Source organism: Kryptolebias marmoratus, linkage group LG15, assembly GCF_001649575.2.
Source record: "Kryptolebias marmoratus isolate JLee-2015 linkage group LG15, ASM164957v2, whole genome shotgun sequence".
Taxonomy (NCBI): domain Eukaryota; kingdom Metazoa; phylum Chordata; class Actinopteri; order Cyprinodontiformes; family Rivulidae; genus Kryptolebias; species Kryptolebias marmoratus.
Window position 1 is genome coordinate 18,342,402 of NC_051444.1, and position 13,831 is coordinate 18,356,232.

General features: G+C 39.9%; 2 protein-coding genes across 2 annotated transcripts; one reads left to right on the forward strand and one right to left on the reverse strand.

Moving 5' to 3' along the window:
• Positions 1-507: 507 nt before the first annotated feature.
• Positions 508-6,727, reverse strand: mrpl46 (mitochondrial ribosomal protein L46). Its single transcript, XM_017425863.3, has 4 exons — positions 6,181-6,727; positions 4,760-4,961; positions 4,247-4,417; positions 508-1,342 (listed from the first exon to the last, which is right to left on the reverse strand). Exons 1-4 carry the CDS (start codon positions 6,454-6,456, stop codon positions 1,095-1,097), a joined length of 897 nt encoding a protein of 298 aa, XP_017281352.2. The 5' UTR covers positions 6,457-6,727; the 3' UTR covers positions 508-1,094.
• Positions 6,728-6,855: 128 nt separating this feature from the next.
• mrps11 (mitochondrial ribosomal protein S11) lies at positions 6,856-11,933 on the forward strand. The gene is made up of 6 exons (XM_017425866.3): positions 6,856-7,107; positions 7,274-7,375; positions 7,556-7,654; positions 8,163-8,292; positions 8,960-9,025; positions 11,755-11,933. The coding sequence occupies exons 1-6, from the start codon at positions 7,019-7,021 to the stop codon at positions 11,860-11,862; spliced, it is 594 nt and encodes a 197-aa protein (XP_017281355.1). The 5' UTR covers positions 6,856-7,018; the 3' UTR covers positions 11,863-11,933.
• The last annotated feature ends 1,898 nt before the right edge of the window (positions 11,934-13,831 follow it).

The following is a 13,831-nucleotide window of genomic DNA, read 5'->3' on the forward strand; positions in this document are numbered from 1 at the left end:
ATTTGCATTTTTATTGTAATTCCTATTGTGGAATGGTGATGGGTCACAATTTATTAAGGTATTTAAAACTACATTACGGGCATCTGGAGTTATCTGTTTTTAATCGGGCATGAACATTTGCCCAGCAATAAACGACTTTGTACGTTAAAATTTAACTGCAGATATTGAGAAAATTTATTTTGGATATTTAAAAAAAAATGAGAGAGAATATCTGACATTGAAAACATGTTAATGCCAAAAGAACAAAATGATCATTTGTTTATCTGAAACATTCGTTCTGAGTGGGAAAAAAAACTGGAATTACATCAACGCACGTTTACCCCCTAGACAATAAACATAAAATTGGTCACTAAGTGCCCTGAATTTTTAGATATTGTTTGGTTTTTGACTAGCACAATACAATATATCTACAAGTTCCTACTTGTTTGCATTTTTATTTAACATTCTGATAAGACAACTAAAGGCATTGCTCTCTTTTTTTTAAATAATGAATGCATCAGAAGAGGATTTCAGTAAAGTCCCACATCTATTTGATCAAACAAGAGGTTGTATTAGCAGGTTCAAACTAAATAAAGGCAAACAAGAAAAACAAATAGAACAGTCAAATAAAAATAGCTGTAATCATGTTATGATCAATAAAACTCCCAGGAGGGCAGCAGGAAAACTGAACCACCTCCAGAAGTGCTCTGATTGTGTCGAGCTTGAAGGTGATAAAAAGCTAAATATATTCTTATTATTTGTAATAAAAATGCTCATTGTAGGATACAATAACTGATCGACAGTCTTAATTATGTTGTGTAAAATGTGATAACTAATGACTGGCACACCCCCTCTGGAGGTTCGATATCGGTGCTTAAAGAGCTGACAGCAGCTGAAGAAATCACACTTTTCCTTAGATACTTCCTCTTCCTAGCCTGGCGTTGTGTCAGATGTGGACCAAACTGGAAGGTATGGTTCAACAAATGTGGAAAAACAAAGTATTTACACAATAAAATGTCCATATTTTATTGAATGATATGATATCTAAAGACAGAAGGTGACAGATAGGCAACAAATAGAACTTTCAGTCAGAGTCCCTGGCGTGAGTGACCATGTCACAGGTTGAGGATGAAGCGATCCACCTTCATCATGTAGGCTGGTTTCAGGTACTGCTGCAGTTCACTCTTCTTCGCCCAAAGCAAAGCAGGGTTTGGATCTCTGGCTGCCGTTCTGTCTGCCAGGATGGCTTTGAAGAAGAACACCTTCGCTCCGACTGAGCTCTCCGTCCGAGCGGCCCTGGGCAGTTTGTACTTATAGACGCCGCAGGGAGCGTTGCTGAGGAAAGTCGCCTTGAAACCATCCGCTGCAGGAAAGAGAACAGGTCGAACGTGCAGTCAGGAGGAGACAAGAGGCTGAAGCAAAGATGCAGCATCCATCACGTTGCTGTATTTTGTCCCACTCTTCTGGGTTAACAGTGTTTGACTGTTTTAATTAAGGTGTTAGTGTTTCAGCTCCATCCTTGGCTATGACAACAACACACTTTTTAATCTAATCTCATGTCAAGCAAATCCCTGTGGACCCAGCTGGCTCAACAAAACAGCGAAGCACCAACATTCCCACCGAGTCCAGCTATATTAAAAATGGATCAAGCCACACTTCTGAAGGACACTTTAAATAAAACCCTCCTTCAAATGCTACATGTTAATGTCAAGTAAAAAGCTTTAAAGGGAAAGTGATTGATAGACTAAGCAAGTAATAAGTTTATGATTAATGAAATAGTCTAATATAGACTGTCAAGTGGCGTTTTATTTAAACACTGCGTGGCTTAAAGACAGCTCATCCAACTGGATGCAAAAAAAAAAATTAACATTTTGTGCCTAATCTCTGCAACGTGAGGGATTTTAAAGACTTAATGGAAATATATACATCCAAAACTTTCCTTTCATCACCTAAATATTACATAAATCACATTATCTATTAATATATTAATAATGCATATTATTTCCAGTCCAGGAAACTGAGCCTTAATCTGTCCTTTAAATGGACATTTTGTGGGATTGTGTATAAATAGTCAGTGTGTTAGCTGCAGTCAGTAAGAAGGGTGGACTAATGAGCTGAGTTGAGTCGTGGCAACTTTGTTTTATCTATAACTTTTGTGTGGTTTAAAAAATATTTTTTTTTATTTTTTGAATCAAAGTCAGAGAAAAGCCTCCTGTTATTGTGCATGCTCTGTTTGGTAAAAAGCTGTTGAACATAAACCCTATTTCACACACAGTAGGTGTAAAGACACACACAGGTTCTATAGTAAAAAAAAGAAAAATATTTTGACAAACAAATTATAAGCAATTATTGCATTTATCTGAGATAATTACTTGTGATTGTGTTTTTCTTTTACCTGCATAAAAACATCAGTGTAAAAAGAAATAATAATACTTCTTACATTAATTAATTCTCCTTTTTTTTAAAAAAGAAACATAATCAGCATTAGTTAGACATACTTGAGCACACCAAGTCAAATAAAAGGCAGTCATGGCAGGAGTGTTTTAACTGCAGAACATTAATGATTGGAGATTTGATCAGTTTATAGTCTGCACAATGTTTTGTATTTTATGACACTAAAAGATTTTTAAATTTGTATTTCTGTTCAGTAGCACTGATTTGAATTCATCATCACAGATTGTTGCTGTTTTACTACTGAATTAATACTTGAGTTTTATACTTTGGATGTATCTTGTGTTTACATGCCAAGGAGCTGAAGCCAACACTTAAACTAACCTGCAAAGTCGAAAAGATGCCAACTAGGATATTATGCTAACTTTTAAAAGAACAATGTTAAATTTGCCAGAGGCGATGGCAAGGCTTAATTCTTATCTTTTTAAAGGCACAATTCATTTAATTGGCTTAAAAGAAAATGTTACTTTTAGAAAGAAAATACAGATAAGATTTGGAACTTCACTCCTAGCCGATTTTTATTCAGCTGCAGCACCAGCCAGGAATGTTTACCAACCTGCATCCAGCCCCAGGGATAAATTATTAAAAACCATAATCTTGATCAGCTCCAACGTTATCAGCTCTGCGTTTTCTATCAGAGAATTCCTCTCCTTCAGCATTGGAGGCAGAGCAGCGCTCGTACGCTCTGCAGCAGCAACCATTCACAGATTGCCTCTTAGCGAAGATAGCGGAGAAAGTCAATCTTAAAAAGCATAATTACAGTGTTCAAGAGTTAATGACGGGAACGCTCTTTACAGGTGAAGCAAGTCTTCTGCATGTGAGGGGGGGAAACCAAGGCAATTTTACCAAAACATTTAGAAAGCTTGAAGGTGGTAGTTTTACTTTGATGGATAGAGACAGAACATCAACCAAAAACAAACAAAAGAGAAATAATCTGAAAACGTGATCGAAAAGTTGGAAAAGATTTTACAAGTATTTGATCCCCTCCAATCCAGTCAGAACTCTGACTCCCACACGTCGATTCTGTGCCCATTACTTATTACGCCACAACGGACTGAAACTTTGCAGCGCCACCCGGGTCCCCCCGCTCAAGAAGGCTCATATACAGGCCCATCTTAAGTTTGCCTGTGAACATCTAAATAATTCAGCTTGCTACAAGATGTGATGTCAGATAAGACCAAAATCAATCTCTTCGGCATCAACCTGACCCGCCATGTTTGAAAGAAGAAAAATCCCATTCCCACAGTCTTTGCTTTGGGGCTGTTTCTCTGCTAAAGGTACAGGACAACCTCTTTGCTCTGAGGGGCCAATGGATGAGGCCAAGTAACATAAAATCTTGAATGAGAACCTCCTTCTCTTCCAGTATGAAAACGATCCAAAACATACCTCCAAGGCAACAAAGCAGTGGCTGAAGAAGAAGCACATTAAGACCGTGGAGTGACCTCGGTCCTATAGAATATCTGTGGAGGGACCTGAAGCTTTGAGTTGTCAAACTCAAGCGTATAGAGTTTCTGTAAAAAGGAGTGGGCGAAAATCACTCCTGAGATGGGTGCAAACCTGGTGACCAACTACAAGAAACATCTTACCACAATACTCACCAACAAGAGTTTCTCCACTAAACACTAAGTCATGTTTGGCTTGGGGATCCAATACTTATTTCACAATGACATGCATACTTTTATGATTCTGCTGCTGTTTAAAAACTTTTAAAGTAGATTTAGGACAGGCAAATTACTTTAGGAATGAATTAACAAAAAGAAAAAGCCTTTGATGAATCCACAGCACTTTTTGGATGAGCCTCAATGACTCGTACTACCTGAGACGGTGCTGAGGGCTTTCTCGGCCGTCTGTCGCAGTGTCTCTCCCTTCTGCCACGGGGCCTGAGGCAGCAGCCACAGCTTCTCGCCCCCGACCTGCTGCTCAGCCAGAAGAACCAGCGAGTCGGGCAGGCAGCGCTCCACCGAGGTTAAGTCCTTATCTACGTCGGCTGAAAAGACACAGAGGAACACAGAAAGGGGGGAAAAGACCTTATTGTGCCCGTGTGAGCAAATTTTACACCAACTTTCCAAATGTCACAGGCAGGAAAATGCAAATAGGAAGTTCTGGAGCAGAGAGATTTTCTGAATGTCAAAGAAATAAAAACTCTTTTAATCCCTGGTAATTTAAATTAAATCCAGCTTTATCAAATTTCCTCATATGACCTATTTGTTTAATTCATCTTTTCTTGGTGAATAATTCCCATATAATGCCAGATAATTCCTCCAGTGCAATTATAAAACAGTGTGCAGTAAAGAACCTTCAGTGAATTAACCCACTTTCCTGCACTGACCTACGACCCTCGGTGCTGTCTGGAAGTTCTGAAACTTCTGTTCCCAGGCGTCTTCCAAGTCCTGAGCCAAGATGATGTCCTGATTGTCACTGCTGTCGTCTTCGTCCAAGTCATAGTCACCAGACTGCTTCCGGCTCATCCTCTCTGCGTCCTCCAGCAGCCGCAGCTCGTGGTCTGACAGCACGCTTTTCTCCAGTTCAAGCTGAAAGTGAATTCAGAGTGAGTCTCTGTCTCAGCCTTCAGGACACTGAGGCTGTTACTGGGCGTTACCTGCTGCAGAGCAGTACGGCTCACAACAAACAATTTATTCTGCCCCCAAAACCCAGCTGAATGTTAAACTGGTGCTGGTATTTTAACCAAAGAGAACATTAAAACTACAATTTAAATCACTGCAGTAGAATTAAAATCAACCTGATGAGATTAATTCTTTGACTGCTGCTTTAGCTGAAGACAACCATTTCATCTGACTGCAGCTTCAAGTCATGTGGCATTTTTTTTTCTACAGGCAATAAATTATTTTTGTGAAAGCTTAGTTTGTTTGTTTAAAAGTTCAAATTGATGCTATGTTCAGAGCTTGTGTTGTTACAGTTTTAAACCTTTGTAGGTCAGAAATTTGTAACTACAGCTGTGAAAAAGTGTCACTTGTAAATTTGTGCAATTAGTGCAAATAACTGAAAATGCCACCAAACACAAGTGTCAAACGCAGATCCAAAGAAATTTCTTTTTTAAAATCTGAGTCTTTCAAGAAAGAGTATATATGTTCACTATTATAAATGATAAACCTGTTTGTCTCAGAAGCATGGCTGATGTGGCCATTATTAAATGAATAATAACATAATGTGAGACAATAAAACTAAACATCAAACCAAATCTGAAGATGTGAATCAGAAGTTAACTTCAGTATAGTGGATACAAAGCAAACGTGTATGCAAATAAGTGGAATGGATGACTTTAAAAATGTAGCACATTGTATTATAGGAAACTGTTATTTTCTTGTCCTTCAAATAAATAATTTTAGTAGCTGTATGTTTGGTTTTTTTACTAAATAATCTGTTCTTTTGATTAGAAATTAGTGAGAAACTTACTGATACAGATGATACAAGCATAGGAAGAGCATCTAAATTCAGTCATTTACTGAATTTTAATCAAACAGCAAGATTTGTTCTGACTTATATGAAAGGTCATATTTCTTTATGAATCAACTATGATGCATCTACATCTACAACTTGTCAGTATCTACCTTTGTCTGAGTTTGACCTTCGACTTGATTATAGTTTATTGAATTATTTTAAGGTGTAACTGAGTTTCACACCACTGCCACACAAAAGGTAGTGACCAATGTACGTTTTGCACCCTTTTTCCTTCCAACCTTCTCATGTAGTCACAGATTTATGAGGGAGGTTATTTATCTCCAGACAAACCTGCAGCAACATGTCTTTGAAGCGCTGCTCCAACGGGCTGCAGTCCGCTGAAATGACGGGGAGCCTCTGCAGACACACCGCTGCCATCAAAGTCCAGGGAGAACTGGCTACCTCCGTCCCAGGCTTAGTCTGGAGAGCCGCCTCGCAAATAGGGGTGATGGAAAAGTGGCGACACCCTTCGCTCTTGACGCCTGTTCTGCTAAAATGAGATAAAACCTTCCACAAGGTCCGACTCGCCATCTTTCTACAGGGCGCAGCCATCTTCTTCTGCTGCATTCAATGTGTGTATGCAAAGAAATAGTGACGTCTGCCGACTGACTTTAACCACTAGAATTAGAATTTGTACCTTCAATATTTAAACAAAAATAAAATATTTAAAAATTTATATTATTATCTGAATAACACTGTTTGAATTATATGCAAATTTAAGTACACTGGTTGACACTTTAAGGATTCGAGCAAGCGCTCACTTTGAAAAGCTTATATTTCCGAGGCTTTTTGGAATTCGTGAAGGCATCATTTTACCCACAATTCTTTGTGGTTAAACGAACGTTCCATTTTTTTAAATTTGGGCAGAATGCTTTGTCTTCCTTAAAAATAAAAAATATATATATAGTAGTATGTGCTCTAAATACTTGCGTGTAATGTCGTTTAAAAATCATATTTGATGTCTGGTTTAAAAACAATGAGCGGACAAGTCACGGTTACATTAATCATTTTATAACCGCGCCACCTCTCAACGTGTTAGTGGTTTAGTCTGAATGCGCAGCGCCTCTTCTTCAATGTCACGCTTGTTTTTAAAACTGCACTAGACTAACTGTAAATGCGTATATAAAACATGTTTAATTTCAGGTGTGTCTTACGTAATTCCGCCAGCATCGTATGTCGACAACTAGCCGCCTTGTTAGACGGAAATGGGACCTCTCTGTAAGTGTTTTTATTTTACTAGATCTGCTGTTAGCTAACGGCTAATTCTGACGGAGTATATATCTTTATTTAAATGCCACATTTTTACATTACAAAACGTAGGCACCAGCTAGTAGACATATTAAACTCGGAAATTAAAATGGTAAGTGTGTGTGTGTGTGTTTAGGGTTGGGAGAGGAGGGATGTCGCTACAGAGAACATTGCAGAGCAGCGCTGTGAGACATCAGGAGTCAAAATCATCGGAAGTAAAATCTGGAAAAGAGTTCAGGTCAGACAACCTCTGCACGCTTCAACACATCTGTCTGGTGGGTTAAAATGTCCCCCGCACTGTAAGATTTAAATGACGGTGATCATACATTTCCCCTAAACTCTGGCCCATCTTCCTAGTCAACATCACGTTTTACTCCAATGTTATGATGAGTTTTTCAATCTAGTTTTCACCTTTCAGCTATCTTCCTCCTCTGCCTGGTCAAGACAGCCCTCTGAGATGGGCCGGGATGAAGTTTGAAGAGTTGCCAATTCTTCACATTAAAGCCACGTATAACAAGTAAGTGGGGCAAACTCTAGTCCAGGGGTAGGCAATCCTGGTCCTGGAGGGCTACTATCCTGCATGTTTTTACTTGTTTCTCTGCTCCAACACACCTGATTTGAATCAATGGGTGATTAACAGGCTTCTGCAGAACATGAAGAGGTGATTTAACCACTGAATCAGGTGTGTTGGAGCAGGGAAACAAGTAAAAACATGCAGGATAGTGGCTCTCCAGGACTAGGGTCGCATACCCCTGCTCTACTCTTTGGCAATCATATATCTGCAGGTGAAATCTACATTTGTTTTTGTTCTATTTAAATGTAGCCAATAAAAGTTTTGTGGTAGTGTGTCTGGACAGGAAGTGATCTGCAGGGAAGCAGGCTTGCGTAACAATACAAAGTCAAGTGTTGCACATGGCAGGCAGTACAAGTAGACTTTGCTGACAGTGAAATGTCATTGTGGCGGTGTTGAGGATGCTCTTGTTCTGTGAGAAGATGGTCTAATATTCACTTCTGTTCTCCACCAGCACACACATCCAGCTAACGGACAGCGCGGGTCAACCTTTAGTCAAGACATCCTGCGGCACAGAGGGCTTCAAGAACATCAAGAAGTCGACGCCCATCGCTGCTCAGACCGCAGGCATCTCTGCAGCCGCCGTGAGTTATCTCCTCTCACGCTCCTTGTTCTGCTCAAGGAGCCATGCGTCTTTTCACTGTAGGTTTTGTGCGATCGCACGGCGTCTCTAACCATTAGAACTCCTCATTATCTTTATAGAATGTTCTTACAAGTAAATTAGTAAAGACTCCACAGCCCGTGCAGCTTCGCCACTCTGTAGCAGCGCTTAATTCATGAATATTAAATGTCTGTGGTAAATGAACTGCTTTCTCTGCACTGAGTGGAGCAGTCAGCATTAAAAAGCTCATTCTGTCTGATTTATCGCAGCTGCAGGCCAGCTGAGCTAACATATCTCTTTCTGCTTTAAAGACAGTGAGAAAATAGAATTTTTTTTTTTTATCAATATATTACCAAGTACATGGAGACAGAATATTTCAGTATGTTATATGTGGGCTTGGTCACAGCTGAAACAGAGAACTTGGTAATAATATTTAACTTTCTTAGCAGATAAGAATTTTAAAAACTTACACAAATTTCCACAGAAGTTGTGGTTAATTCCTGCATCAGTCTGATCTGTTTTATAGACTGTAAGGTGTGGCTGTAGCTCATTGTTGTTGTGGTTATGTGGATCTTATTGGATCTTTCAGAAGTCCGGCAGGTTTCGCATAAAAAAAAAAACTGTAATATTGTGTCTTTTTGTCCAAACAGAAAGCCACAGCGAAAGGAGTAAAGTTCGTTCGAGTCATGGTCAAAGGTCTTGGTCCTGGACGTCTGGTGAGCAGTTTTTTTTTTTTTAAATTTCTTATGTTTTGCAAGTGCTTTTCATTTCTTCATGTAGTTTTGCAGCCAAATGTCAAGTGTCCCATATCTGAAAGGTGCTTATTTGACCTGAAGTGTGAGAACTTCTTTAACAATGACGAAAACTACAATAATGTAGCTCATCTGAAACTCTTAAACCAGCGAGGTCTGAGTTATTTTTATTTTACTTTTCATTGATAGAAGTCATTAAGACACATAGTGTATGAAACACAGTGAGGCAGTAAACACAGCATCATCAGATGAGCAGCAGTGAGCAGTCCGTCTTCAGCAGGTAGCAGTCTGAGCGATTTTTAGTTCAGAGAATCAACGCAAAGTTTTCATTTGAGTGTGAATTTAACAGATATTAAGAAAAGTAAGAACAAACTTCCGTCTTTAATCCCAAAAAAGTTTTGGCGATTCAAATGCAGTTTCAAAATAAAAGCAGAGTTTGAGGATTTGCTCGCTGAAGGACACAATAGTAGTGTACACAACTAAAATATCTGCATTATCTCAATAAGGTCACCAGTTGCAGCCAAGGACTCAATCTATTTTAGACATATTAGCAAGATTTTACATAAATTCTCTCTAGAGAGCTTCTTAGCGAGAACATGATCTTTCCGAACCTTAAACATGGCAAAATGTCACAAATCCATCTACCATTAGTGCTCCAGAGGTGATGTGTTCATTTCAGTGTATTAGCCTCATTTTGCATCCTCCGGTACATTGGGCTCCAAGAGGATTTTTAAAAAGGGCAGTAAGAGGATTAAGATGCACCCTGCGTCATCATGCACATGTGACCGGACTACGGTCAACCTGGAATTTACACTTTCCAGTCAAAAAATGGTGCATGTGAATGTGTTTCAACTGGCAACGAGATGTTTACTCGATGCAATGACCAGCTGGTCGGCCCTTTTTAAAAACTGGGTTCTCACAGCTTGTGGCTGTAGGAAGAAAGAAATAAAAGGTAGGAAATCATTGTTGTGCATCAAGCAGACAGAACAACTAAGAAGATTGCTGAAACTACTAAAACCGGGTGGGTTAATAACAATTCAACACACTAATGAAACCAGTGTGTAATCGGCCTCTTTGAGGGGAAATTGGAAAACCATTTTTTTCTTTTAGCAGGGCTGGAGACCACTTCAATGTTGGTAAAATTAATAAAATCAAGCAAAGTCATGGCACAGTTGATAGTTACACACACAATGTGTCGAAAACCAAACTTACCAGCTGATTTAATCTTGAGCCTAATAAAAGAATGTGGCTTTAATTTATATGAGAGCATGAAGATCGGAGTTTTGATCAGTTCAACGCGGTCCTGTAGATCAATGAATCCAGATTTATTCTGTTTCAGAGTGATTGGAGCATCAGGTTACAAAGAGCAATGATGAAGTGACGCTCCCACAACTTTACAAGTTTATAAAACAAAAAGAGAAGTGTTGCAATCAGGAGCTTGCTTCACTTGGTCTGAATTAATTTACTGAGCCAGCAGATTTTTCCTGTCAGTGGTTTCTTGTTCTTGCCTGACGACGCAGTCATCTTTAAGGAGTTCAGATTGTAAACATGTTTCTCAGGAAGCTTGAGGCATTTATCTTCACACATGGCCACACTGGCCAACACACAGTCCAGAGCTTTACACATCAGCAACTCTGGTTGGAAACAAACGATTCTGTCTTTGCTCAAATATTCACTGCCAAACTGTAATTTCGCTTCAGTGTTTCACAAAAACCTTTCCAGTCACGTGTGCTGGTCCAACAGGATGCTTAATCTTTTGACACTGTAGTAAGAGTTCCCTCCACATCGTGTGATGAGTTTCTGCAGTTTTTAGAGCAGGGGTGTCCAATCCTGGTCCTCGAGGGCCACCATCCTGCAGGTATTGTTTCTCTACTCCAACACACCTGATTTAAATCAATGGGTGATTAACAGGCTTCTGCAGAACATGGAGAGGTGATTTAACCACTGAATCAGGTGTGTTGGAGCAGGGAAACAAGTAAAACATGCAGGATAGTGGCCCTCGAGGACCAAGGTTTGTTGTCCCTGTTTTAGAGGCTTCTTTAGAAAACAAAGAATCCACTATTGGCCTCGGATGGAGTCATCACTTGCAGGAAATTTCCACTGCATCTGTATGTTTCATCAGAAACAATCAAAACATCTTTTTAAATATATATTAAAACAATTGTCTGAGGGGCCCGGGGAACTGTTTTGGTGTGTTGACAACTTATTAGCAAGAAAATATCAGACCCAGATGTTTAAAAAAGGCAGCTTCCACCCACTGGAACATCATCTGGGACCCCTAACTTAATGATATTTGTGTTGAGACTATTTCCATTAATATATTTTGACTTTTTGTAATGGGGAAAAAAAAACACACTTCAGGCACCATTTGTTGAGATTACTGAAGCAGCCAGGTACATGCATGTATGCATGTCTTTAAAAAGGATCACAGAATGGTATGAAGTGACGGTTGTGTGGCGTCTTCTAGCTGTGACCCCGTTCTTCATTGCGTTCTTCCAAGCGTGGGCGTTCAGCCCTTGTAAACTTGCCGCTGCTCGAGGAAACAACGCTTTAATTAATTTCAGCCTTTTGTTTTTTATTTTTTTTGTTGTTTTTTTTTTGCAATGAGGAGGATAATTAAAGCGGTCGCAAACATCTTGATCTGTTCCCTTTAGCTTTCCTAATGACTAAATGTGTCTTTTTCTGTTGCACAGTCTGCAATCAAAGGCGCGACGATGGGAGGCCTGGAGGTAGTATCGATCACTGACAACACCCCCGTGCCGCACAATGGATGCCGCCCACGTAAAGCCAGAAGGATGTGATGTCTGAGTACCAGAGTGCTTTGAAGAAGCTGTTAACTTGTCATATGCTAATAAAGTGTTTTGCCGTGTCACTCCTGGCTCTGAGCTGACTTTATGTAATGCATTTTTTTTGGGGGGAGCTGTAAGTGCAGGTGGTGCTATTAATGAGCAGAGAGCAGATGTCTCGGTCCTCCGCCGCCACTGTTGACACTTTAAACCTACAGTTTCCCTGTAGGTACCCTCATTGTCATCAGCACGCTGATGTTCGAGTTCAACACAAAACCAGCAGTGTGTAAAAGAGCACCGAGCGTCTCGGAAACGGGTCCAAAAGCGGCCCGGAAGCGTTCTGGCACTTCGTATCTACGGGTGGGAGCTGGCGCCAAAGCTAGGATTTTTGCTTCTCTCAGTTTGATATTCGTCACTGTCACGATTTTTAGTAAAGAATGACTTCTCTTTGACAATACATGCATAACTGCAGGCCTCCGCTGATTGGGGCTTCATGGCAGTGCGGCTCCAGAGCAAAGCACTTGAAGGCAGCCTGAAGGACTCGAACTGTCACGGCAGCAAGACTGAACTCTGTGGCCTCAATTCTAAGCTCTTAAGACAAACGGGCACCACTCATCACCTTGCCAATACCACCCCCCAACTGTGATGCACGGGGGTGGCAGCATCATGCTGTGGGGAGAATTTCAGCAGCGGGAAACTGGGAAACTAGTCAGGGTTGAGGCGAAAGCTGAACGGAGAGATTTTATGACCGGTTTATGATCCAAACTACTCATAACATCGTACTGTAGACAGAAATTAATACGATCTCCTGTCCTGGTCTCTGCCAGGTGGGTCTGGATTCTGTCTGAAGCCACAGTACTGATACTAAAGTCTCTGTCTTTATTTGTTTTTATTTTTTAATACCTACACCCTTTTTTGCTTCAACTCTAATAAAAACATAGAAAAAGCAGCTCCATTCATTTGGGAGTCTGAAAGAAAATAAAACTAAAAAAGGTTTTGTCTGCTCTGCCTTTGGAGTGAAGAGATGAAGGAAATTCAACCTTCTTGTATGATAAAAGTTTAATTGAATTTGTTTTTTTTTAATCTTGAGCACAATGCAGTCAGACATTTGAAACATCTTTGAAGCTGACTGTATACATGTAGAGAAACAAGAATGAAGGAACTGAGTGGTTTCCACAAAGTATTTCTGTTTTTTATATAATTAGTTTATAGATAAAATAATTTTTTTTACTGTAGATATTGAGAGCTGAAAAATTATGTGGTTTTCATTTCTGCACACAAGTTCTCGTCCACTTCCCTTTTGACCGTTCAGGGGCTCGTCTCGTTAGTAAATGGTTCAGGAAAAATTGTATTTTTTTCTTCACAAACATTTAAAAGAAAATGGAAAAATGTGTTATAGAAAAGCAAACCCGATCTTTAATCTGAAACCTGTAGGACAGGAAAGAATGAGGCCCAGAAACATTTATCACACAGGAGCGTTACCAGAACACACAGGTCGGACTCGGAGCAGCACTAAGAGCGGCGGAATGGCACTTAATCTGACACTTATTCACCGCTGCCTCGCCTCGCACACGGATGGTTTCCTGGAAACGTCAGAGCTGCTGCTGCAGCTCCACACAAAGTGATGCTGTCCTGAGTCTGTCCTGAGCGACGCAGCAGTCATGTAGAAAAACCCAGGATAAAAACGACACCATTAAAGTCCTCCTGTGAGAGCTCGTTTATCAAATCTGTCCAGCACAGCTTTATTTATTTTTGTTTTTCTTTGCTGCGTTCATCCTTTCAGGGTAGCTTGTACAGATTTGCGATGTCAGTTAACTCATAAAATCAAGTTTATTGGTGCAAAGAGTTCTTTTTAATATGTTTTGCAACAGAGCGGTGGTAATGTTTAAACTGAAGCACGCCGTCAAATAAATTAAAGCTATTGCTTGAGTTGAAGACTGAGACAAATAAATATAGTCAGTTCTAAATTATATAGAGCCGATAC